We start from the raw sequence: 27680 nt of genomic DNA on the forward strand, positions 1-27680 counted from the left end.
ACTTTTAATTTTAATGTTCAAGAAAAGAAATAAAACCAGCTCTGTGGTCTAACTCTGGAGACATCTCACACAACATTCCAAAGATTCCATCAGATTTAAAAATTAAAAATATTAATGCCTTTTCATTGCCAATGTGACACACGATGAAATTTAGTAAACTATCAAACAGGAGAAAAAAAGGTAAAAAACCATACCTAGTTCTACAATTCAAAGCTACAAAATCATAAAAGCTGCTTGGATGTCTCTGAATGAAAATGAATACTGAAAAAACTTAAATTTCTTTGACTAATATTTGCACAAACTTTTCTCTTAACTGTAGGATGGTCTGTTTGAAACCCACTTCCACAGAGGAGGCTTTTAGTTTCAGGGGTAAATGATCCTGTGGGTGGTATTTTAGTTGAAACAGTCTGAACAATTAAGAAGCAGAAAATCTGTCTTATTAAAGAAAAAATCCTGACTTTTCCTTACAGGCTATGTTTGGTACTACCACTGCTGCCTATACAACTGGCACAGCTCCCTGTCTTTGCTAACAGAACCCCCATATTTTGAGTTTAGGTAGTGGGGGAGATCAGTAGTCTCAGAGTAGGTAGGCCTCTTTCCAGACTCCTATGCAACAAGAAGTGGTCATGCAATCTACTTCTGACCATGAGTTATTAAGGAGGTCTTTTGGGGCCATGACTGGGAAAGCTCCCCCCAACTCCCCTACCCATTGGATAGAAGAACATACCATGACCATAGGAAACACCCTCCCTTTTCTTTTGCTTTGCTCTTTCTGTTTCCTTCTCGAATGCATTTCCTGGAGTGAGGACATGATGTCTAAGGCTGTGGCAGCTACTTTGTGACCATGGGGCAACAATATGGAAAGAGCCTGGATCCATGAGAATGTCACTGGGCAGCTGCACCCATCCTGGACTGCACACTTCCAGACTTTATGTCAAATAAATGACAAATCTTCTTTATTATATTTTAAGCCAGTACTGCCCAATGTTTTTTTAGTGTCATGACATTCATAGGACAGGATAATATTTGTACTGTCCTACAGGGAACATGGAAGAGACTGCTGGCTCCTGAGATGAATAGCCCTTGGGACTTTGGCTGTCCTAGGTCTCCCTCACCACCCTGAAGACTGAGGGGGGAATAAATATCTCTGATCCTCTTTCTGTGGCTCACCAGCGGGTCTCACCATACAGGTTGGAAAGTTCTAGTTTAAGCTGTGCTTACCAATCAGTATTCTGTTACTTGGGCTGAAAGCATTTCTAACTATTACTGGGCTCACTTCTACTTCTTAATGCAAAGTGACAAGATTTCAGAAGATATCTTATACATTCTCTAACAACATATAAATATATAAGAAACACTGATCTAAGCCTAAATCACATCACATGATTCCACTGACTGGAATATTTGTTATTTAACTTGTGTTCTTTTTTGTCAGTTATGGGGTACTTCCTAGTTGACTAAGGTCACATTTCATGAGATCTTAAAATAGGAAAGCTTTCAAACGATGCAACTGAGAATATAGTCATTATGATTGAAGATAAAGAAAAAAATTCATTAGTATCTAGAAATTCATTTTATGGGTCAAGTTATTACATTTTTTAAATACATTCTTAGGTTTGGGGACACAGTGGCCTTGATAATAACTGACTTTTCTACATTCTTGTCATGTATGTTTCTAAGTAAGTCCCTTTAACCAACTCCACTAGTGCTTACCCTACAGGGTTGACAGGTGCATTAAATAAAATAACACCTGTAGAGCGCCTGGCAGACTACATGGTATAGAGTAGGCATCCAATACATGTTCTTAATATTATTATCGTAACAAGAAATGTAAAAATTATGCATTAATTAATGGTAGCCATATAACTCATCAATTTTCAAAAAGCTTCCATATTTAGCAAAAGACTTTATAAATATTATTAGATAAGTGCTATAAAAATATGAAGCGCTCACCATCCCCCAGAATTCATGTAATTATTTCAATCTCAGGCCAGCTCCCAGGTGACCTGCCTTCCTGTCTTAGCGAAGAGGTGCCATGCTCCGGTTATGTCTGAGAACTGTGTGTTCTTCAACAAAAATATCCAATTCCCTAGTTCTCCAGAGAACATACTGAGAGGACTTTATGTGGGAGCCCCTTGTTTGTTAAGAACTGCTTTTATGTCACTAAGGCACAGAAATGAATTTTAAATCTGCCTCAGCCACAGAATGACACATGGGACTGAATGACAATCAAGGGCAAACTGGGGAACTCTGCTCTCTCACAGTGTCTGGAGTGATAAGCTCAAGGCATCTGCCTGCACTTGAAAAGGTAGATGTATTAATTATTGTTACGAATATGGCTAGAAGCAAATGATCAGTATACGTCTTCCTGGAATTAAGTTTTTAATAAAACAGCATTTCCCTTTTGGGGATCCCTTCTTAGTTCAACTAAGAATATACACCTCAAATGTTGCATTTGGATAATGAAGAAACATTTTCTGAGCTAGAGAAAGGGACACTACCATTAGGGACATAGTTTTTGCTCTTTAGCGCCTTCCGTTGCTGCGGGCGTCACAGACAGCTCTGGGCAAGTCATATTTCCTAACTCTGTTCTCCTAACTCACTTTGCACAGATCTTTCATTGAACTGAATGCCACTCACCTTCCATTCTATTTATTCAAATACGATAGTTTTATAAGAGCAAAGATTTTCCATCTTTTCCATCCTCTCTAGCATCTTATATAATGTCCTGTGACTAGAAGGTCCTCCCCAAATGTTTGGGGATACTGAATTAAAGTACGTGAGAATGTGTATTATCTATGTTAATAGATGTGGTAAGGATCCCAGCCTGGGACACTGAGATGAGGCAATGTCCATTTTTAGGATTTAGATCTGTCTGATAGGCTGGTGAGGCAGGCCCAGTGCAAGTCTATTTGCTGAGGGTTGAGGGAGATCTAAGAAAGCAGATGAACTGAATCACGTCTTAATTATCAGACGATATGTTTAGTTCAGTGGTAGGCTAACCCCAAGGACTCATGCTTTATTCCTAGGGCTAGAGACACAGAGAAAGTCACAGAGTGGGGGATGCTTCCTGACTTATAGCCTCGTGATGAGCTACCAGTCAAAGCAAAAATACAAAGGACTCATGGCAAAATAGACTTTTAAACTCATTCACACCGAACCAGGCACATACTTGTTATGGAGGAATCCATTATTGATGATGTCTATTTTGAAAGAGGGTGCCCTGAACAAGGACAGGAAGTATAGGTCCTCGTACCATTTCTGCTATTAAGTTATGCTGCAACTCCAGAATACTCAGTCGGCAACTCCCTGGGCCTCTCTTAATTTATAGACAAAGAAGTAGAAGCAGATGGAATACAACACATCTAATTGTTCTGTCACCTCCAACCCCTCTAAAATAACAATAAAGGGTTAAAAAAAAAGCCATAAACTTAAAAAAAGGGCAGTAGATGGGGAGAGGGTAACAGACACAACATTTTGGAGCCTAGAAGCCACGTAGACAGGTAGTAACTGATTGCAAACCCAAGAGAGCTGAATCCTAAGCCACCAGTGGGGAAAGCAGAGAGAGACATAGCCAGGCAAATACTTGGGTCCATTCCAGCAGCACACTGGAAGGCTTTTTTTCCCCTCCGATGAGGACATAGAACAGAGGACATCTGGACCTAGGGACACCAGAGGCAGCTGAGGGAAAAGAGAGTGATGAGGTTGAACATGTGCCTATTAGATGCTGAGACACCCAGCCCTCCTCCCTGCCAAAGGTCCCAGAAGGCTGACAGCCAGGCCTTTCCCCTCCAAGCAAGAAACTGGGAGCATCTTCTATAGGGAATCAGATCAGGTCACAGCAAAGACTGGTGGACACCAACACTGGTTCCACATCAAAGAGTCCAACTGGATGCCCTTTAGTGAAGCTTGGTCAACTCAAATGCTTAAACTTCCAGTCAGACTTTTAATTTCCCATTCAAACATGTGGTTGAGCAACAAGCAAAGATTTCCAGAAATTTGAGGAAAACTCTGAATATGAAAGAGGCAGACCAAAACAGACAGAAAAAGGCAACCCACATGAAAATTAAGACCAAAAGAGACAAAAATCAGAGCAAAACAAAAAACAAAATCCTGATCTCTTCAGAGAGAAAAGAGAAGAAATTTCAACTGTGAAATAAGGAAAGATTGCTAGAAAGGAGACCAGTAAACAAAAAAGAATTTTTTTTACTGAATCTTTTTTCAGTAAACAAAAAAGAATTCTCATAAACTATGGCAAAAAAAATGAAAACCTCAGTGGAAAGATTAGGAGATAAAGTGGAGGAACTCTCTGAGCGAGTAAAATAGGAAGACAAACAGATGGAAATAAAGAGAGAAAAGTAAACTGGAGGACAAATCCAGGAGATTCTATATGCCTAAAAGAAGTTGTAGGAAGAAGAAAGAAAGTAGAGGGAGGAAATAAAAAAACAGTTACAAAAATTTTCCCAAACTCCAAAGCATGCGTTTGCAGATCAAAAAGGCCTTCTGAGATTGGTGGAAAATAGACCTGCAGCAAAGCTTATTATCATGAACCACTGAGACACTAGGGGGAAAGTGAAGAGATAATAAGCTTCTAGAAAAAAACACAGGCCATATACAGAAGATCAGGAATCAGAACAGCACTGCATTTCTCAATGGTAACTGGAAACTAGAAGATATCAGAGCAAAGCCTTCACAGTTAAAAACAACAACAAAAAAGATTTACAGTGTAGAGTTTTATATCAGCTAATCTATCAATCAAGTGTTAGGGTGAGAATAAAGACTTGTTTGGACATGCAAGCCCTTGAATATTTTGCCTCCCATGAATCCTTAGGAAGATACTGGAGGATGCGCTCCACCAAAATGAGGGAGTAAACAAAAAAAGAGGCAGATACAGGATATGCTGAACAGGGGAACCAACACAGACAAGAGTTGATAAGGATCCCAGGATGGTGGAGAAGGGAGACTCCAAGATAGCATATGAACTTCAGGCCCTAGAGGGCAGTCCAATCCAGACGGGAGCAAGTCAGAAGGCTTTGGGGGAAACTTCTGTAAGACAGTGAAATTAACAGAACATGATGCATCTAAATAGTCTGGGAAGCAATTAAGACAATTGGTGGAGAGTTTAGGCTTCCATTAAATACAAATACATAGAAAGCTAAGCAAACGAAAGAACAAGATGATTATTACAGAGAAAATAAAAAGTCATACAGAAAAGGAAACCCAAACATAATATTCACACGATTATAATAAAACACTCGATATAGATCTAAGCACAATCATGATATAACTATGCTGGAAGACTAGAAGGGTGGGTGGGAAGGAGGCATGTATGTGGTGGGTGTGGAATGGGGAAAAGACAGCTAAATCTTCATCTTCTATAGTGGGAAGTTATTAGCTAATGTCTAAACCTGAAAGATTGAGAAACAGCAATATAAGCATGCTGTTTAGAGCTACAGAATTAACTGTCAAACAAATCAGCTAAAAGAATTGAAGGTGGTCACATCTGGGGACAGTAAAGTGTAGGGGGAGGTGAACAAGGACCTTCTCTATTTCCTAATAAACTTTATACAACTATTTGACTGTTAAATTCAGGACACAGAATTTTGATGTAAAAAAATAAAAGGGCTGGATGACACGATGTCAAAAGGACCCTTCCACTGCCAAAGCTCCATGATTCTTTTAGGGCAAGTTTTGCTACTGGGATTGGGAAAGTGTCAGGAGGATGGGCAGGGAAGTTCACTCATTAACTTGGCCTTGGCTTGCCTGCCTTCTCTTCTACCGCAACTCAGCGAGGACAAAGAAAATGGCCAGTAATGGCAGATAGAATTATCAGGACATGAAGCCAGATGCACTTACATATAAAATAAAGGATAAAACACCTTTTCCCAGACCTTAGTGCTTAAATACTCAAAAGTATTCTTCCAACGTGATGAGAAAGAAACAAAAGAAAAGACAGAGAAACGAACACATATTTTCTCCAGTAGCCATCAGGATGAATTTTCATTTTAGCCAAATCCTTTGTTGAGAAAACAAGTCTGGTTGTTTTTAAGGTCTTCTGTGACCTTCCAAACACTAATTTTTAATATGGCTGGCCAGAAAAGTAATGAGCTCCTTTACATCATTATATATTTCATCTTTATGACTTTATCCTTGAAAGCAGGTTATTAAATAATTACATTTTGGGTTAATATTATTCTGATTTGACATTTTATCATTGTCTCCTAATTCCCTCATTACTTACCTAATTCTCCTGTCACCCAGACTATCAGAGCTTACGGTGGCTGTGTAGACGTGTTTAGTCAGCCAGTGGGGGGCGGGGGGCGGCGAGGTCCGTTAGTTTCTCCAAAATTAATGAGTCCTCAGCAGCAGGTTCACATTTGTGGACTTCCAGGGTGAAAGCTTTACCCCAAAGCATAAGTCATCTAAGTTACAGGGAGATAAAGCTGGCTACTGTGGAGATAATTCCACACATAACAGAAGGATTTAACACAGGATGCTGGGGATCCACTTCCTGCTAGCCTTGGAAAAAATGAGGTTTGTTATTTTGTGTATATTAGGTGTATCGGAGAATCAAAATCAAACTCAGGATCCAGGTGTAGACTATATAATGTAAATCTGGGGGTTTTTTTGCCAAAAAAAAAGGCCTGGGTTTGAGGAGGGGAAGCTAAACTAACAGGCATATAATGAAGCTGCTATCAGGCTCCAATTTTCTCTGCAGGTGCCCCAGTCACAACTGGAGAAAGATATGACACGGCTCTTAGGTTCGTCTGTAGTCCCAGCATGCCTAAAAAGGTCCTAATTTCTAAAATGAGATATTCTTCTCTTGGGAGGCTGGGTAACAAAGCAGGCTTCTGCTTCAGGATTCTGAGGAGTGTAATTCTCCCCCAAACACGTATCATCATTTTCTTGGTGACCTAGTTTCCTGACACAAGAGAAAAGTTGACTAAATCCTCCTCTTCACTCTAAGGAGAATGGAAGTGACATCACACCTCTCCACCAGCCAAAAGTGTGTTTGCTCTGAACTGAGTTTTATTCAGTTGATGAGATGGGGTAGGCTGGGGTCTTGGCAATAAAGTGCCTTGTTAGGGCATGGGTGATGGCTATCTTGCCTCCAAATTATATCAGCTGCTCTATCACCTGGATTCCCCAGGCTTACAAACCTCTTTGTGGAATTCCTGAGCTGAAGAACCTTTTTATCTATCCCATGTGCCTGGAATTAGCTAAGACATTTCTATGAGTATTTATAACCAGCATCTACTCTAGCACAGTACCAGGGAAAGTGTTATTGGCTGTCAGACAGACTTGTTGGTAAATACCAGAGTCTCTACTTGCACATAGTATTGAAAAAAATTACGGCTACCTTACATTCCATTATTACCTTGGCATACTACTAAATTGACTCTATGATTCCTTTTATAAGAGTCTAGACCGATTCTTGCTCTTGCACGCACACACCATCTCTGTGAAGCTTTGATCTTTGTAATTCTTTTTTGTGAAAGACCTTTAATTCTACCTAAGTTTTTGCTCTGTGTGCTCTGGTTGTTATTTATATGCTGTCTCAAGTCTCCTTTGCAATGCTGGGCAAACCACATTCCTCAGGCTCCTTGGACAGGTTCTGCCAGTTGAGGACACTGTAAGGAAGCGGGGTGGGTGGAAGAGAGAAGGGTCTCTTCTCTTATTTTTTTTCCTTCCTTCTTTGGACGATGTCTTTGGAGCCGGTTTTGTCCCTACCACTATCCCAGCTCTTTAGGTGACGTCCTCCTCCATTGTCCCTGCTCCTAAGGGGGCATCTGGTCCCCACGTGGGGCCCTCCTTCATGAGTCTAGGTTCTGGTGACATGGTAGGGCTCTGGCTAGGAGCTGCTTCCTGCAGTTAGTGATTTACCTGGGTTTCTGCAACTCCCTCCTTTCACTCTTCCAGCCTCCCATGCTCTGTAACCAATTCCCTTGCCTAAATTCTTTGAAGTTCCAAATGTGTTTTCTGTTTCCTTGACAGAACTCTGACTAATAAAGTACTCCATGAGGGCTTTTTGCCAAAAACAACTATATCTTGCCCCTTACAGTGGGACTTACGGGGAAGCTGCAAGGTGTTAGGGTCTGGAATCACTTGATTATTTTAACAAGTATTTTGAGGCTGCTTACTATGTGCCAAGAGGCATAAGTGCTTTCTAATTATTATTTCATTTAATCTTTCTAACAACGCTCTGGGGCGGTAGCATCATAATCCGTATTTTATTAATGAAGAACCGAGGCACACAAAGGTAAAGTGACTTGCCCAACGTTCGATAGCTAGAAGTGGCAGTTTGAGGACTAATGCCCTAACTGATGATTTATAATAGTCAAAGTGAAAGAGAAAAACCTGGCCAGGGCTGGAGGGGTCAAGGAGGTCTGTCTGCAGGTAGGAGTATTCAGAAGAAGAAGCATAAAAGCACAGAGTCTGGAAAGGTCAGATTCAAAATTCAGCATCAACAGGAGGGTTGCAGAGACCTTCCAAGGGGCTGGCAGAGCCCCCAGCTGGCATCTGGGTATGGCAGGGAGCTGCCGTGGCCACAGCAGATACTGCAGGCACGTGCTGGCTGTCCCTGGAGGTTATGGTTAGAGAACTGGAATTACTAGCAAGTTCTTGCACCCAACTTTCTTCTCCCTTCATTTTGTAAGTAATGAAGCTTCCTTTTAACCTTACTATGTCAACAGAGGATATGGGATTTCCTAAATCGAGCAGAAACATACCTAACAAAAGTCTCTTCTCAATGAAATTCTGCCATTTACAACAATGTAATGGGTATTACGTAGAGGGTATTATGCCTAGCGAAATAAGTCAGAGAAAGACAAATATTGTATGTTATCACTTACATGTGAAATCTAAAAAATAAAACAAATGAATGAATATAACAAAAACAGAAACATATTCACCGATACAGAGAACAAACTAGTGATTACCAGTGGGGAGAGGGAAGGGGGGAGGGGCAAGGTAGGGGTAGGAGATTAAGAGATACAAACTACCATGTAGAAAATAAATAAGCAACAAGGTTATATTGTACAGCACAGGCAATCTGGTTAATATTTTACAGTAACTTTGAGTGGAGTATAATCTATAAAAATACTGAATCACTATGTAGTATACCTGAAACTAATATAGAATTACAAATCAACTATATTTCAATTCAAAAATAAGTCTCTTCTCAATGATCATGTAACAATTTGGAGTCAACCTGTAGAGTTGGAAAATAAAAACGTAAGGAAATAGTTATTTTAGGTTTCTTATGAATTTAACTTAATGTCCTATTTTTAGTGTTTGAACACTAAGAATCTAACATCTTTGAAATGAAAAACCTTAACTCAAAATCACATGGAAAAAGAAAAGGCAAAACGGGTAAGAAAGAAGAGAACTTGTGTGGATGTTACTGAATTTCCATTAAAAGCATCATCTAAAAGCCATCTTGTCTGAGACGTGATGATATGGACGAGGGCAGCTGTTGAATGGCTGAGGCTCGTGCCTGATATTCTCTGTCAATGCTGTGCATGGAAATCATGGCTGTACTTTTTAGCCATTTGACCCCAGGAAAGTTAGCTAATGTTGCTAAGCAACTCCCATCCGTAAACTGGAGATAACGAAGATAATGACCTTATAGGGTTGCTGTGAGAATTGAGTGACTTGATCCCATGTTAAGAACTTAACACAGACCCTTACTAAGGTCCAATAATTAGCTGTTTTTGTAGTTGTTATTGGATTCTTATTGGCGATTTGAAGTATGACTAGTACTATGACAGAGAAGTTCCCATAGTTACCACGTTTTTAGTAAGCAAACTTAGCCCAATGACTTCTAGAATAAACATCATAGGTAGATGTTAACATAAGCACAGCACTTTGCCTACTGGAAATACTGTAGTTATTAAATAGCAAAAAACGGCTCAAACACAGGGCCAGAATTCACATTAGGAAAAAAATCAGCCAATTGACCATCTGTGCATAACACACACATCAAGGATAAGACCAGAAGTCTTTGGAGACCATGATTAAAGGGGTGGTACAGTGGAAAGAACATGAGGCTTGGACCCCAGAGACCTGTGTGACAGTTTAAATCCTATTAGCAGGCTATGTGACCTTGGATATGTCACATAATGCATGTCTCTGCATTTCTCTTTCCTTATCTTTTAGACACATCTGTAAGATAATGGGTCTCTAATATTCTTTGGGATGGCTCTACTTGTATGTCTTTAACTTTGAGTGGTAAGCAATTTGTGGGGAGGTACCTTTAGCTGGAGGCAATGGTTCCACCCTCTCCTACGTTTGCCATACTCTACAGGCAGGAAGAAAGCGGCACAGAACTTTGCTTGGAACCACCGAGGCAGCCTCTGAGGTCTAGAATGTTGGACCCATCATTTAGGGAGCCTTTGTCAGCTGTCCCTCTATGGGCAAATGACCAGTGGTTTTCCTCTGACCTATCTGCCCTTCTCACAATACATCAAATGTCTTCAGGATGAGTCAACTATTAGAAATAGCCACTAGCAAAACATGAGACTAGACAGAGTGGTGATGTTGGAAAAGGCACCTTTAATGGGGAAAGGATAAATATATTGGAATGCAGTAGGGTTTTCTATCCCTATGCATAATCAAAGCTTCAGCTTTGCTACCAACTGTGCAGGAAATCACAAAAAAGAATTAATATTCATGTGTGTAACCAATTTCCACAACATTAAACTAACTTGTTCTTAACTTTGAGATAGAACACATTTGCCTCTGCATTTCTTAGTGCTCAATTTATACCTCCTTTCAAAGGACAGAATTATTATTAGGAAAGAAAAATTTAAGAATAAAAACTTCAGAATATAAATCCCACTATTTGACTGGGAAGCAAGAATCCACAATAGTTTCTTTTTATTCCTGTGAATTGCATGCTCTAACATAGCACTGTTGAGCAGAACTTGAAAATATGTACCCCCAGTAAACAGGTCAAATATATACTTTAAAAAATGATACTATTTTTTTCTTTGCTTCCTAGTCAATTTTTGGAGTACACTTAAAAAAAAAAAAAAAAAGAATAAATTGCAATTGGGGTTTTTGAAGTCACAAACAATAATCATTTTAAAAAAGGAATAATTCTAAGAGACAGCAGCTTCCCATTGCGGTATATAATTTAGGTGTGGAGACATCCAGGCACTAACTGACACTTTTCAAACTTAAGGATTCTGAAAAGACTGACAGAATGACAACCACTAGCTGAAGTATCTACAGCGTATTTAAGTGCAGATATGTTTAGTATAATGCAAAGTGGGAAAACAGACCACTCTGCCTTAACAGAAAAATGATTCAGAGATAAAGGAAGAGAAAAACCTAACACGTGAATTATAACATCAGTTTTCTTTCCAGGCTATCTGGATTAGGTCTTAAACCTTAGCGGGCCACATGAGACTTAGAATATTGTCTATGTATTACCGCAAGAGATACCACGTAGGACTAGGAGGGCTCTAAAGGAAAAAATGGTAGGAACAAAATATGACAACTTCTTTTCAGTTTTCTGGTAAGGTTTTCCTGTTGAATAATTAGGGGTGGGTATGGTGGGGAGGGAAGTAGGGATATGGATTCCCAGGGGTTCGCTTGCCATAACTTCTCTTCAGGGTTCTTTAGCACGTCTGTGCTTTTTTCCCACCTTTTCCTTATGATTTCCATAAGGCAGTCATTAAGATCCAAGGTATGTCTTTGGCTTCTCTTATACATTAAGGCTAAAAGCAGAGATGCCCACAGGAGCAGGCAGGCAAGAGCAGAGGTGAACAAAGCAGAGGTTGCTGACCTGGAGGGTCCATGCTTCTCCCCTCCAGCAGATAAATGCCAGGAAGCAATGGAGCCAAGTGGTGCCAAAGCTAGTGATTTTTCAAAAGGATCTGGGCATTGTAGTGAAACAATATGATTTTAAAATGTTAGCTTCTTTTAAAGCATTCTAGGTTCACTCCAGAGGGCAGACAGCAGAAGCAAAAAGAACTACAATCCTGCAGCTTGTGGAATGAAAACCACATTCACCGAAAGACAGACAAAATGAAAAGGCAGAAGACTATGTACCAGATGAAGGAACAAGATAAAACACCAGAAAAACAACTACATGAAGTGGAGATAGGCAACCTTCCAGAAAAACAATTCAGAATAATGATAGTGAAGATGATCCAGGAACTCGGAAAAAGAATGAAGGCAAAGATAGAGAAGATGCAAGAAATGTTTAACAAAGACCTAGAAGAATTAAAGAACAAACAAACAGAGATGAACAATACAATAACTGAAGTGAAAAATACACTAGAAGGAATCAATAGCAGAATAACTGAGGCAGAAGAATGGATAAGTGACCTGGAAGACAGATGGTGAAAATCACTGCCTCAGAACAGAAGAAAGAAAAAAGAATGAAAACAAATGAAGACAGCCTAAGCACCCTCTGGAACAACATTAAATGCCCCACCAGTCAAATTATAGGGGTCCAAGAAGGAGAAGAGAGAGAGAAAGGAACTGAGAAAATATAGGAAGAGATTATAGTTGAAAACTTCCCTGACAAGGGAAAGGAAGTAGCCACCCAAGTCCAGGAACTGAAGACAGTCCCAGGCAGGATAAACCCAAGGAGAAACACACAAAGACACATAGTAGTCAAACTGACAAAAATTAAAGACAAAGAAAAATTTTTAAAAGCAACAAAGGAAAAATGACAAATAACATACAAGGGAACTCCCATAAGGTTAACAGCTGATTTCTCAGCAGAAACTCTACAAGCTAGAAGGGAGTGGAATGATATATTTAAAGTGATAAAAGGGAAGAACCTACAACCAAGATTACTCTACCTGGCAAGGATCTCATTCAGATTCAACAGAGAAATCAAAAGCCTTAGAGACAAGCAAAAGCTAAGAGAATTCAGCACCACCAAACCAGCTCTACAAGAAATGCTAAAGGAACTTCTCTAAGTGGAAAACACAAAAGAAGAAAAGGACCTACAAAAACAAAGCCAAAACGATTAAGAAAATGGTGATATGAATATACATATCAATAATTACCTTAAATGTAAATGGATTAAATGCTCCAACCAAAAGACACAGGCTTGCTGAATGGACACAAAAACAAGACCCACATATATGCTGTCTACAAGAGACCCACTTCAGACCTAGGGACACATACAGACTGAAAGTGGGGGGTGGAAAAAGATAGTCCATGCAAATGGAAATCAAAAGATAGCTGGAGTAGCAATACTCATATCAGATAAAATAGACTGTAAAATAAACAATGTTACAAGAGACAAGGAAGGACACTACATAATGATCAAGGGATCAACCCAAGAAGAAGATGTAACAATTATAAATATATATGCACCCAACATAGGAGCACCTCAATACATAAGGCAACTGCTAACAACTATAAAACAAGAAATTGAGAGTAACACAATAATAGTGGGGGACTTTAACACCTCACTTACACCAATGGACAGATCATCCAAACAGAAAATTAATATGGAAACACAAGCTTTAAATGATACAATAGACCAGATAGATTTAATTGATATTTATAGGACATTCCATCCAAAAACAGCAGATTACACTTTCTTCTCAAGTGTGCACAGAACATTCTCCAGGATAGATCACATCTTGGGTCACAAATCAAGCCTCAGTAAATTTAAGAAAATTGAAATCATATCAAGCATCTTTTCTGACCAAAACACTATGAGGTTAGAAATCAATTACACGGAAAAAAACGTACAAAACACAAACAGATGGAGGCTAAACAATAAGTTATTAAATAACCAAGAGATCACTGAAGAAATCAAAGAGGAAATTAAAAAATACCTAGAGACAAATGACAATGAAAACACGACGATCCAAAACCTATAGGATGCAGCAAAAGCAGTTCTAAGAGGGAAGTTTATAGCTATACAAGCCTATCTCAAGAAACAAGAAAAATCTCAAATAAACAATCTAACCTTACACCTAAAGGAACTACAATAAGAAGTACAAACAAAACCCAAAGTTAGTAGAAGGAAAGAAATCATAAAGATCAGAGCAGAAATAAATAGAAACAAAACAATAGCAAAGACCAATAAAACTAAAACCTGGTTCTTTGAGAAGATAAACAAAATTGATAAACCTTTAGCCAGACTCATCAAGAAAAAGAGGAAGAAGACTCAAATCAATAAAATTAGAAATGAAAAATGACAAGTTACAATGGACAATGCAGAAATAGAAAGCATCCTAAGAGACTACTACAAGCAACTCTATACCAATAAAATGGACAACCTGGAAGAAATGGACAAATTCTTAGAAAAGTATAACCTTCCAAGACTGAACCAGGAAGAAATAGAAAATATGAAGACCAATCACAAGTAATGAAACTGAAACTGTGATAAAAAATCTTCCAACACACAAAAGTCCAGGACCAGATGGCTTCACAGGTGAAGTCTATCCAACATTTAGAGAAGAGCTAACACCCATCCTTCTCAAACTCTTCCAAAAATTGCAGAGTAAGGAACACTCCCAACCTCATTCTCAAGGCCACCATCACCCTGACACCAAAACCAGACAAAGATACTACAAAAAAAGAAAATTAGGGCTTCCCTGGTGGCGCAGTGGTTGAGAGTCTGCCTGCCGATACAGGGGACATGGGTTCGTGTCCCGATCGGGGAAGATCCCACATGCCGCAGAGCGGCTGGGCCTGTGAGCCATGGCTGTTGAGCCTGTGTGTCCGGAGCCTGTGCTCTGCAATGCGAGAGGCCACAACAGTGAGAGGCCCGCGTACCACAGAAAAAAAAAAAAAGAAAATTACATACCAATATCACTGATGAATATACATGCAAAAATCCTCAACAAAATACTAGCAAACAGAATGCAACAATACTTGAAAAGGATCATACACCATGATCAAGTGGGACTTATCCCAGGGATGCATGGATTCTCAATATATGCAATCAACCAATGTGATACACCATATTAACAAATTGAAGAATGAAAACCATATGATCGTCTAAATAGATACAGAAAAAGCTTCTGACAAAATTCAACACTGATTTATGATAAACACTCTCCAGAAAATGGGCATAGAGGGAACCTACCTCAATATACTAAAGGCCATATATGACAAACGCACACCTAACATCATTCTCAACGGTGAAAAACTGAAAGCATTTCCTCTTAGATCAGGAACAAGACAAGGATGTCCACTCTCACCACTATTATTCAACATAGTTTTGGAAGTCCTAGCCATGGCAATCAGAGAAGAAAAAGAAATAAAAGGAATACAAATTGGAAAAGAAGAAGTAAAACTGTCACTGTTCGCAGATGACATGATACTATACATAGATAATCCTAAAGATGCCACAAGAAAACTACTAGAGCTAATCAATGAATTTGATAAAGTTGCAAGGTACAAAATTAATGTGCAGAAATCTCTTGCATTCCTATACACTAACAATGAAAGGTCAGAACGAGAGATTAAGGAAACAATCCCATTCACCATGGCAACAAAAAGAATAAAATACCTATAAATAAACCTACCTAAGGAGACAAAAGACCTGTCTGATGATGAAAGAAATCAAACATGACACACATAGATGGAGAGATACACCATGTTCTTGGACTGGAAGAATCAATATTGTGAAAATGACTATACCTCCCAAAGCAATCTACAGATTCAACGCAATCCCTAAGAAATTACCAGTGGCATTTTTTACAGAAGTAGAACAAAAAATCTTAAAATTTGTATGGAGACACAAAAGACCCCGAATAACCAAAGCAATCTTGAGGGAAAAAAATGGAGCTGGAAGAATCAGACTCCCTGACTTCAGATTATACTACAAAGCTACAGTAATCAAGACAATATGGTACTGGCACAAAAACAGAAATATAGATCAATGGAACAGGATAGAAAGTCCAGAGATAAACCCACACATCTATGGTCAACTAATCTATGACAAAGGAGGCAAGGAAATAAAATGGAGAAAGGACAGTCTCTTCAATAAGTGGTGCTGGGAAAACTGGACAGCTACATGTAAAAGAATGAAATCACAACATTCCCTAACACCACACACAAAAATAAACACAATATGGATTAAAGATGTAAATGTAAGACCAGGCACTATAAAACTCTTAGAGGAAAACATAGGAAGAAGACTCTTTGACATAAATCACAGCAAGATCTTTTCTACCCACCTCCTAGAGTAATGGAAAAAAACCCAAAAAACATATGGGACTTAATGAAACTTAAAAGATTTTGCACAGCAAAGGAAACCATAAACAAGAAAAAAAGACAACCCTCAGAATGGATGAAAATATTTGCAAATGAATCAATGGACAAAGAATTACTCTCCAAAATATATAAACAGGTCATGCAGCTCAATATTAAAAAAAACAAACAACCCAATTAAAAAATGGGCAGAAGATCTAAATAGACATTTATCCAAAGAAGACATACAGATGGCCAAGAGGCACATGAAAAGCTGCTCAACATCACTAATTATTAGAGAAATGCAAATCAAAACTACAATAAGGTATTACCTCACACCAGTTAGAATGGGCATCATCAGAAAATCTACAAACAACAAATGCTGGAGAGGGTGTGGAGAAAAGGGAACCTTCTTGCACTGTTGGTGGGAATGTAAATTGATACAGCCAGTATGGAGGGTCCTTAAAAAACTAAAAATAGAATTACCATATGACCCAGCAAACCCACTACTGGGCATATTCCCAGAGAAAACCATAGTTCAAAAAGACACATGCACCCCAATGTTCACTGCAGCACTATTTACAATAGCCAGGTCATGGAAGCAACCTAAATGCCCATCGACAGATGAATGGATAAAGAAGAAGTGGTACATATATACAATAGAATATTACTCAGCCATAAAAAGGAACGAAACTGGGTCATCTGTAGAGACGTAGATGGACCTAGAGACTGTCATACAGAGTGAAGTAAGTCAGAAAGAGAAAAACAAATATCGTACATTAATGCATATACGTGGAATCTAGAGAAATGGTACAGATGAACTGGTTTGCAAGGCAGAAATAGAGACACAGATGTAGAGAAAAAATGTATGGACACCAAGGGGGGAAAGAGGGCGGGTGGTGGTGGTGGATGAACTGGGAGATTGGGATTCACATATATATACACTAATATGTGTAAACTAGATAACATAATAAATAAGTAAGTAAGTAAATAAATAAATAAATAAATTGTATAGCACTCTACGAAAAAAAAATTCTAGGTTCACAACATGCTTTTCTTTGGCTTGCATTCCTTTGGAAGAACACCCACTTGATTGTGACAAAGGCTGCTGGTGGGCCAGCTCAGTGGTGTGTAGCTGGCGTGGTTTTCTGATGTTCAGCCCAGAGCCCACTTCCCAAGCCTTTTTAAAGACTTTGTGAATTCCCTGTATCAAATCCCTTTCTGCTTAAGATAGAGTGGTTTCTTGTTTTTGCAACTGAACCCGGATGGATAGCTTAATATAAGATATCAAATCGCAATTTGGAGACACAATGCCACAGAAGATTTATTTCAAACAATTCTCTTCAAAAAAAAGGGGGGGGGGGGCAGAAATATCATAGATAACACTGATGCTTTTCCCATCTAAATACACATGTTAACCACTGTCAGCATAAATAAAAGTACCAAGAGTTATACCATAGCCCTGGAGCATGCAGAGGTAGCTTGCTCCCAAGCTGGCCAGAAAGGATTGGGAGTCAGAAGGAACTCTGATTCAGATCCTGAAGGAACCTTATGAATACCCAAGAGTTGAATACCTCTGGCCAAGAGACCGAATACTTAGTCAAAACCACTGCCACCAAAAACAAACAAACAAAACCCTTTTATTTTTGTGCTGAAAATTCTAGTAAATAATTTAATACATATCCAACTATCTGCCCTGATAATGAGAATAGTAGCAAATGGTAAGAAACCACCGCAGCTTCACATGAGAATTGTTTTTGACCTTGCAAAGCATTTCCTGCAACTTTCCAGCCATCTTTCGAGCTGCTATTTATATTTGAGAGCAAAACAACTGCCTTCAGCTGTACCGTACAGATAGCAAAAACTGTTGCTTGACAAATTTACATAACAAACTTGAACATTCAAAGTACACATTTGTTTTAGGTATAAGTCCCTTCAAATTCTTCTAATTTGAGGAAGCTAACCAAATTACTTTTACAGTTCAGGTGAGTTGAATAATTTACAATGGAGCCTTATTTGCTGGTCCTACAGCAGAGCTATCCAAACAGAAGCCCAGCCAAGATTTGTGATTCACCTTGTCATTTGCTCCTTTTCTCTAGACCTAGATGGGCTGTCTCACCTGCTACCACCTAACCTGTATCTAGCCAAGAGAGAAGGCAACAGCAACAAATCGAGAATTTCTAGAACCTCCAACTACCAAAACTTAACTTGCCAAAAAACCAAGCTAGAATTTATAAATATGCACACATTAAAAATGAATCTACCATATTGAGTCCTCTTTCTGGAAGTGAACCAAGTTGCTAGGGTGCAGGGGGAAATGACTTACAGTATAAAAAACATTTCACCTGCACAAATTTGATCTTGATTCTTGAGAGCTGAATTATGACAAGAACCAGTTCAACATTTAACAGATAATTTTCGACAAAGTATACATAGTTATCCCTGACCTGTAATTGAAGCTAGTTACAAAAGTGCATATATAAACACAGAAAAAATAGCTAATCCCACAACGTTGTGACCTCTTTGTAGAGGTACTTTCTATTACGAGAACCAATGTTTGAGAATATTTTGTTAAAAAAATAATAATAACAAATTAACTTTCTATCTAAGAAACTTCAGTACCCCTCCCCAATATTCAAATTCACTTTAAATGTTTGAGAGTCCCTGTATTAGTTTCCTATTGCTGCTGTGACAAATTGTCATAAGCTTACTGTCTTAAAATAAGTCCAATTTATTATTTTATAGCTCTGGCAGTTAGGAGTCCTAGAATTCAAGGGGTTGGAAGAACTGTGTTCCTTTGTGGGTGCTCTAAGGGAGAATCTGTTTCCGTGCCTGTTTTGGCATTTAGACTCTGCCTGCATTCCTTGACTCATGCCCCGTCCTCCACCTTCAAAGCCAACAGTGTAGCATCTTCAAATCTTTTCTCTCTCTGACCTCTGCTTCTGCCATCACATCTCCTTCTCTGACTCTAATCTTCCTGACTTCCTCTGACAAGGACCCTGTGATTACATTGGGCCTATCTGCATAATTCAGGATACTCCTCCCATCTCCAGACCTTTAACTCAGTCATAATGGCAAAGCCCCTTTTGCGACAGCCTCTTCAATAAGTGGTACTGGGAAAACTGGACAGCTACGTGTAAAAGAATGAAACTAGAACACTCCCTAACACCATACACAAAAATAAACTCAAAATGGATTAAAGACCTAAGTGTAAGGCCAGACACTATAAAACTATTAGAGGAAAACATAGGCAGAACACACTGTGACATAAATCACAGCAAGAACCTTTTTGACCCACTTCCTAGAGAAATGGAAATAAAAACAAAAATAAACAAACGGGACCTAATGAAACTTAAAAGATTTTGCACAGCAAAGGAAACCATAAACAAGACAAAAAGACAACCCTCAGAATGGGACAAAATATTTGCCAATGAAGCAACTGACAAAGGATGAATCTCCAAAATTTACAAGCAGCTCACGCAGCTCAATATCAAAAAACAAACAACTCAATCCAAAAATGGATGGAAGACCTAAATAGACATTTCTCCAAAGAAGACATACAGACTGCCAACAAACACATGAAAGGATGCTCAACATTACTAATCATTAGAGAAATGCAAATCAAAACTACAATGAGGTGTCACCTCACACCAGTAAGAATGGCCATCATCAGAAAATCTATAAACAGTAAATGCTGGAGAGGGTGTGGAGAAAAGGGAACCCTCTTGCACTGTTGGTGGGAATGGAAATTGATACAACCACTATGGAGAACAGTATGGAGTTACCTTAAAAAGCTAAAAACAGAACTACCATATGACCCAGCAATCCCACTATTGGGCATATACTCTGAGAAAACCATAATTCAAAAAGAGTCATGTACCACAATGTTCATTGCAGCTCTATTTACAATAGCCAGGACATGGAAACAACCTAAGTGTCCATTGACAGATGAATGGATAAAGAAGATGTGGCACATATATACAATGGAATATTACTCAGCCATAAAAAGAAACGCAACTGAGTTATTTGTAGTGAGGTGGGTGGACCTAGAGTCTGTCATACAGAGTGAAGTAAGTCAGAGAGAGAAAAACAAATACCGTATGCTAACACATATATATGGAATCTAAAAAGAAAAAAAATATGGTTCTGAAGAACCCAGGGGCAGGACAGGAATAAAGACGCAGATGTAGATAATGGACTTGAGGCCACGGGGAGGGGGAAGGGTAAGCTGGGACAAAGTGAGAGAGTGGCACGGACATATATACACTACCAAATGTAAAACAGATAGCTAGTGGGAAGCAGCCGCATAGCACAGGGAGATCAGCTAGGTGCTTTGTGACCACCTAGAGGGGTGGGATGGAGAGGGTGGGACAGAGGGAGGCACGAGAGGGAGGGGATATGGGGATATATGTATACGTACAGCTGATTCACTTTGATATGCAGCAAAAACTAACACAACATTGCAAAGCAATTATACTCCAATAAAGATGTTAAAAAAAAAAAAAGTCCCTTTTGCTCTATAAGGTAACAGCATCACAGATACCAGGGATTAGGCTGTGCACAATCTGCGGGGGCTGTTATTCTATCTGTCAGCAGTTACTAAGGTCACTCATACCAAAAGAAAATATTCAGATACTTTGTAGCTATCTGTGTAAACATTAACCAGGAGTGCTTGCTTAAAAAATCCAATCATACGATTATTAAAATAAAAATGATGAAAGATTCATCTTCTTCCACAAAGTACATAGTTTCTACAGGACATAATGATTAACTGTACAGAAAAATCAGGAGGGTTTTTCCTCCTGTCACAGTAAATATCCAGCATTTTCTCTCTTTCTCTTACAGGGCAGGCGACGGTCCCATCCTGGTTGTTAGGGATGACTTGTTCTCATTCAGAGATACTGCCTAGCTGTGATGTTAGTGTGGTAATAGCCGACTGGTAGTTTGATTGCACTAAGTATTACCTGCTTGAATAAAGCGTGGTCCTGTCGTGTGGATAATGTTCATTGACGTACAAGGAAGAAGATGAAATTGTGGTCGCCAAGGAAGCAGCTTCAAACAGCGATGGAGTGCTAGGCACCAGGTCTGGCCTGTGCCGGGATCCCAATGCTGGGTGACAAAAAGCAAACAAACACTCATGAATCTCGGTAAGAAATGCTGCTTTAGTGTATATAATAATTTAAATGAGTCAAAGGCATTCATTCTACATACCAGGCTGCAAATTAAATTATGAAATAACTGTGCTCTTTTGAACTACAGCAGAAATGTAAAATAGCTTCTTGCAAACAGGTAAAACAGAAAGGAAATTGCCTTAATTTACAAAATGGCTTATGGAAATGCCATTATGAATGTTCTTTTAAAAACCTAATAAAGTGATTTACTGTTTCTCGAAAGATGACATAAAAAGCTCCTAGGAGCTTAAGGAGATAATTCGACAGAGATTAAAAGGATGATTGGCAAATGTATAAACAGACAGTGAACTTGCTTTCCTCTCCCGAGGCTATGCCCATTATCTGTGATTCTCAGTGCAGATCTAAGAACTCAGACTTGTTAACAGCCAAGAAAAAAATGCTTCACAGACTAACAGCCAGCTATACCTTAACACTGTTTGAGCCCACATACATCTTTGAATATTATCCACAGCTCTTCTTGACATTATATTCTAACAGCAAGGCTGCCTTTTTAAAAATGAGAAAACTCTTATTTTTCTTTAAAATGTAGGTACCTATGAAAATACTTATGCAAGAGCCCTCCCTCATCAGGAAAGTGGAACAGTCAGGGCTGAGCAGTGACCCAGCCTACTCTCTCTATGTGGATTTTTTTTTTTTTTGAGAGTTGAATCTGGATCTTTTTTTTTTTTTTCTGGATCATTTTTAATCATCCTATCCTAAACTTTGGACAAATTCACATTCATGATTGCTTAGCTTGTCAGAGATAGTATTTTGTTTAAAGGTCCAGCCACAAAGAACAGAGCTCCTTTAAAAAGAGACATGCACGTTCCCAGAGATAGAACGCTGTGGATAAATCCTGTCTTTAAAGTTCTATAGTTGGGCTCAAGCTGATTTATTTTTCACCAGTGGAGATATTATATAACTTTATGGAACTATAGCTGACCTATAACAATGTATTAGTCTTACGGTATACAACTTTGTGATTAGATTTATGTATATATTGTGAACTGATCATCACAGTAAGTTGAATTAACGTCCTATCACCACAGTTCAGCATTTTTCTCTGGTGATGAGCATTTTTAAGATCTCCTCTCTTAGCAACTTTCAAATATGCCATGCAGTATTATTAGCTCGTGTCACCACGCTGTACTGTGGATTCTTTTTAATCATTTCCCCAAACTAAACTAAAACAGATGATAATAAATACAATATAACCTTACAGTGTTTCTTGTATTCCTTTATAGGCACAATAGGCTCAAAATTATGTACTGTCAGGAAGTGAACGAATGGAAATTGATCCTAATAGGCACTATCATGTGAGTGTGAGGTTTGGATTTTGGACTTGGAGGGATATAGATGGAGAGGTGGGGTGAGGCATGGAGGGAGACGGGGGCAAGCACAGAAGGCCTGGACTCCGGACTAGGAATCCAGACACACATTAAAATGTATGAGATGCTGCAGCTCTGCATCCGATTCAGATCAAAATAAAGAACTGCCATGATGAATAACAGATGATAATCATACAAAAACACAAGTGACAACATGCTCAACATGCAAAAATCAGAAAGGCTTCCATACGACAGTTGGCTAGCAGTCTTCAATATACTTGATCCCCCCCCCAAAAAATATATATATACTTGATCCCACCTTCTCATTAAATACAGAGAAAAATATGAAAACTCTCAGTAACATAGAAAACTGAATCTGAAAAATAACCTCACATCAGATTCCAATGAATCACTACTAAATATAAGGCAGATAGAGCTAGACTGAGAACAGCTAATGCAGACTCAGGTCTTGGGCATTCTCAGCCTGATTTCATAAACCAGGGGCTCGCTGAGTGACACAATACAGAAACACACTACCTGTCCAGTGACTCAGGCCCAGGTCAGACAGCACCCAGACACTGGGTGGCTGACCCTTAGGAGCAGTTCTTTGAAGTAGAGAACTGTTCCCTTATGTGCCCATACTCTTCAGTTTTTTAAAATAACTAGTGTGGTGGGCAGAATCCTAGGATGACTCTCAATGACCTGCACCCTTGTATAATCTCCCTTTGAGTGTGGGTGGAAGCTGTGAGAAGGATGAGGTTTTACTCCTGTGATTATCTTATGTGGCAAAAGGAATCTTGCAGATGTAATTAAGGCCACTAATCAGTTAACTCTGAGTTAGTCAAAGGGAAGGTTATTCAGGTGAGCTTGGCCTAGTCACGTGAGCCCTTTAAATTTGTGTCTAGAGGTCAGAGATGGTGATGGCAGAGATTCCGAGTGTAAGGGGGATTGACCTGCAAGAAATTCTCTGTCTGAAGATGGAGGGGGGCTGCATGGCAAGAAATGAGGATGCTCTCTAGGGGCTGAGCCTGGCCCACAGCTGTTAGACAGCAATGACATGGGACTTCAGCTCTACAACTGCAAGGAAGTGAATTCTGCCAACAACAGGATGAGCCTGGAGGAGGATTCTTCTCCAGAAACACCAGATGAGAACTCAGCCAGCTGACACCTTGATCCCAGTTTTTGAGACCCTGAAAAGCTGTGTCGGAGAACGCAGGTAAGCCTTGCTAGTCTTCTGACTTGCAGAACTGTGAGCTAATAAATGGAGGTTATAATAAGCTGCTAACTAACTTTCTGGTAATTTGTCACATGGCAAAAGGAGACTAATACAACCCAGACATACTGAGAATGATAGAAAACAAATGATTAAAAACTGGAGGGAAAGTTGGTAATGACTTGGTGCATTACGAAAGGGGAAGTCCCCAAGTATAGAGCATTATAGAAAGGCCGAACCTTGCAGCAAACTGTAGATGCAGAGAATTGTCAAGATAAACTCATTTAAAAATAGTACGTTAACAGTTTCAAAGAATATGCTCCATAGGTTTTTATTCAACCTTCAGAGACTTTTTCTGGTGAAGTACCTTTAGATCTAAAGCAATGAGTCCAATAGCTCAGCTGAAAAAAGCATAATTTGTGCACTGCTTCCTACGTTTCCAGACTTTCTAGATGCTGTGTAGTGTATTTATTATACTTAACCCTAAGATTAACAACTGGACTCATGGCTTAAACTTTAGAAGCAATATATACATTTTTATTGAGGTATAGCTGATAGAAGTCATATTGACCACACTATTTGAAAGTTTAACTATCACAGTTTAAAAATAAGTGTATCCTAGAAAATTAGGCAGTGTGGTAGGGAGATGCCAATGCAAGGGAAGTTTAGGGAAAGAGGTGGATGCCTGTCAGAAACTGGAGCCATCAACTCAGAGAGAGGAGCAAGGGCAATTCAGTAACTCCAGCTGAAATCACCAAATCTGCATCAAAGTTGGTTTATAAGATGAGAAAGAAACCCAACATGGCAGATATGGAAAAGTGCTGCAGAAGGGAAAAGGATGAACACACTATTCTGAAGACTGAGGAAAAGAAAAAGCCCAGAAGAGATCTAATCTTCTACAGGAAATAAAAGAAATTTTCGGGAGATGTTGGCATTCCCAAAAGAATATACTGATAATAAAATCTAAAATGTCACTTCCTCTTATAGGATTAGAAGAGAAAATCCAAATGATCAACTCAATAGAGGAAAATATTTGATAAAATGCAACACTCATTCCTGATAAAAACTTTAGAAACTAGGAATAAAAAGAAACTTTCTTGACTTGATTCTGGGCATCAAATACAGCAAAATTCTTTCTCAGCAGTGAAACATGAGAAGCATTCCCTTTAAAATCAGGATGAGGCAAGGCCGCCCACAATCACTACTTCTATTCATCATTCTACCAGAAGTCCTAGTTAGCAAGTAAGAAGGGAAGAAAAAAAGATGTGAGATCTATGCAGTAGCAACAAACAGCCAGAAAAACCAAACCTTAAAAATATACTACCTGGGGAGAGACCTTCAAGATGGTGGAGGAGTAAAACATGGAGATCACCTTCTTCCCCACAAATACATCAGAAACACTTCTACATGTGGAACAACTCCTGCAGAACACCTACCGAATGCTGGCAGAAGACCTCAGACCTCCCAAAAGGCAAGAAACTCCCCATGTACCTGGGTAGGGCTAAAGAAAAAAGGAAAAACAGAGACAAAGAATAGGGACAGGACCCTGCACCAGTGGGAGGGAACTGTGAAGGAGAAAAGGTTTCCACACACTAGGAAGCCCCTTCGCGGGTGGAGACTGCGGGTGGCGGAGGGGGGAAGCTTTGGAGCCGCGGAGGAGAGCGCAGCAACACGGGTGCGGAGGGCAAAGCAGGGAGATTCCCGCACAGAGGATCAGTGCCGACCAGCACTCACCAGCCCGGGAGGCTTGTCTGCTCACCCGCCGGGGTGGGCGGGGCTGGGAGCTGAGGCTCGGGCTTCAGTCGCAACGCAGGGAGAGGACTGGGGTTGGCGGCGCGAACACAACCTGCAGGGGGTTAGTGCGCCACGGCTAGCCGGGAGGGAGTCTGGGAAAAAGTCTGGACCTGCCGAAGAGGCAAGAGACCATTGTTTCGGGGTGTGCGAGAAGAGGGGATTCAGAGTACCACCTAAACGAGCTCCAGAGACGGGCGTGAGCCGTAGCTATCAGCGTGGACCCCAGAGACGGGCATGACATGCTAAGGCTAATACTGGAGCCACCAAGAAGCCTGTGTGCATGTACAGGTCACTATCCACACCTCTCCTACTGGGAGCCTGTGCAGCCCGCCACTGCCAGGGTCCCATGATCCAGGGACAACTTCCCCGGGAGAACACATGGTGCGCCTCAGGCTGTTGCAATGTCACGCCGGCCTCTGCCGCCGCAGGCTCGCCCTGCCTCTGTACCCCTCACGCCGACCTGAATGAGCCGGAGCCCCCGAATCAGCTGCTCCTTTAACCCCGCCCTGTCTGAGTGAAGAACAGACGCCCTCAGGCAACCTACACGCAGAGGCGGGCCCAAATCCAAAGCTGAACCCCAGGAGCTGTGTGAAGAAGGAAGAGAAAGAGAAATTTCCCCAGCAGTTTCAGGAGCAGTGGATTAAATCTGCAAAATCAACTTGATGTACCCTGCATCACTGGAATACCTGAATAGACAATGAATCATCCCCAAATCAAGGCAGTGGACTTTGGGAGCAACTGTAGACTTGGGGTTTGCTTTCTGCAACTAATTTGTTTCTGGTTTTATGTTTATCTTAGTTTAGTATTTAGAGTTTATTATCATTGATAGTTTTTTTAATTGATTTGGTTGCTCTCTTCCTTTTTTTTCTTAATATAGATATATATATTTTTTTCCTTTTTCTCTTTTGGTGAGTGTGTATGTGTATGCTTCTTTTGGTGATTTTGTCTGTATAGCTTTGCTTTGACCATTTGTCCTACGGTTCTGTCTTTTTTCTTTTTTTTAGTATACTTCTTAGCGCTTGTTATCATTGGTGGATTTGTTTTTGGTTTGGTTGATCCTTCATTGTTTATTTTCTTTTTTTATTACTGTTTAATTTTTAATAATTTTTTATTTTAATAATTTTATTTCTTTCTTTTCTTCTCCCTTTTCTTCTGAGCCGTGTGGCTGACAGGGTCTTGGTGCTCCGGCCGGATATCAGGCCTGTGCGTCTGAGGTGGGAGAGCCAAGTTCAGGACACTGGTCCACCAGAGACCTCCCTGCTGTACAGAGTATCAAGCAGCGAAAGCTCTCCCAGATATCTCCATCTCAACGCTAAGACCCAGCTCCACTCGTTGACCAGCAAGCTACAGTGATGGACACCCTATGCGAACCTAGCAAGACAGGAACACAACCCCACCCATTAGCAGAGAGGATGCCTGAAATCATAATAAGGTCACAGACACCCCAAAACACACCACTGGACGTGGTCCTGCCCACCAGAAAGACAAGATCCAGCCTCATCCACCAGAACACAAGGACTAGCCCCTCCACCAGGAAGCCTACACAACCCACTGAACCAACGTTAGTCACTGGGGACAGACACCAAAAACAACGGGAACTACGAACCTGCAGCCTGTGAAAAGGACACCCCAAACGAAGTAAGTGAAGCAAAATGAGAAGACAGAGAAACACACAGCAGATGAAAGAGTAAGGTAAAAACCCACCAGACCAAACAAATGAAGAGGAAATAGGCAGTCTACCTGAAAAAGAATTCAGAATAATGACAGTAAAGATGATCCAAAATCTTGGAAATAGAATAAATACAAGAAACGTTTAACAAGGGTCTAGAAGAACTAAAGAGCAAACAAACAATGATGAAAAACACAATAAATGAAATTAAAGATTCTCTGGAAGGGATCAATAGCAGAATAACTGAGGCAGAAGAATGGTTCAGGGACCTGGAAGATAAAACAGTAGAAATAACTACTGAAGAGCAGAATAAAGAAAAAAGAATT

General features: G+C 39.8%; 1 protein-coding gene across 4 annotated transcripts in view; it reads right to left on the bottom strand.

Annotated features, from left to right (window-relative positions):
• The window catches only part of PIP5K1B (phosphatidylinositol-4-phosphate 5-kinase type 1 beta), a 324986-nt gene that overhangs the window by 55345 nt on the left and 241961 nt on the right, over positions 1–27680 (bottom strand). For all 4 annotated transcript variants that reach the window (XM_032635392.1, XM_032635395.1, XM_032635393.1 and 1 more), the window contains exon 13: positions 21144–21288. In XM_032635392.1, the coding sequence (XP_032491283.1) occupies positions 21144–21288 (145 nt within the window). The remainder of the gene's footprint in view (positions 1–21143; positions 21289–27680) is intronic.

The sequence above is a fragment of the Phocoena sinus genome, chromosome 6, assembly GCF_008692025.1.
Source record: "Phocoena sinus isolate mPhoSin1 chromosome 6, mPhoSin1.pri, whole genome shotgun sequence".
Classification (NCBI taxonomy): Eukaryota; Metazoa; Chordata; class Mammalia; order Artiodactyla; family Phocoenidae; genus Phocoena; species Phocoena sinus.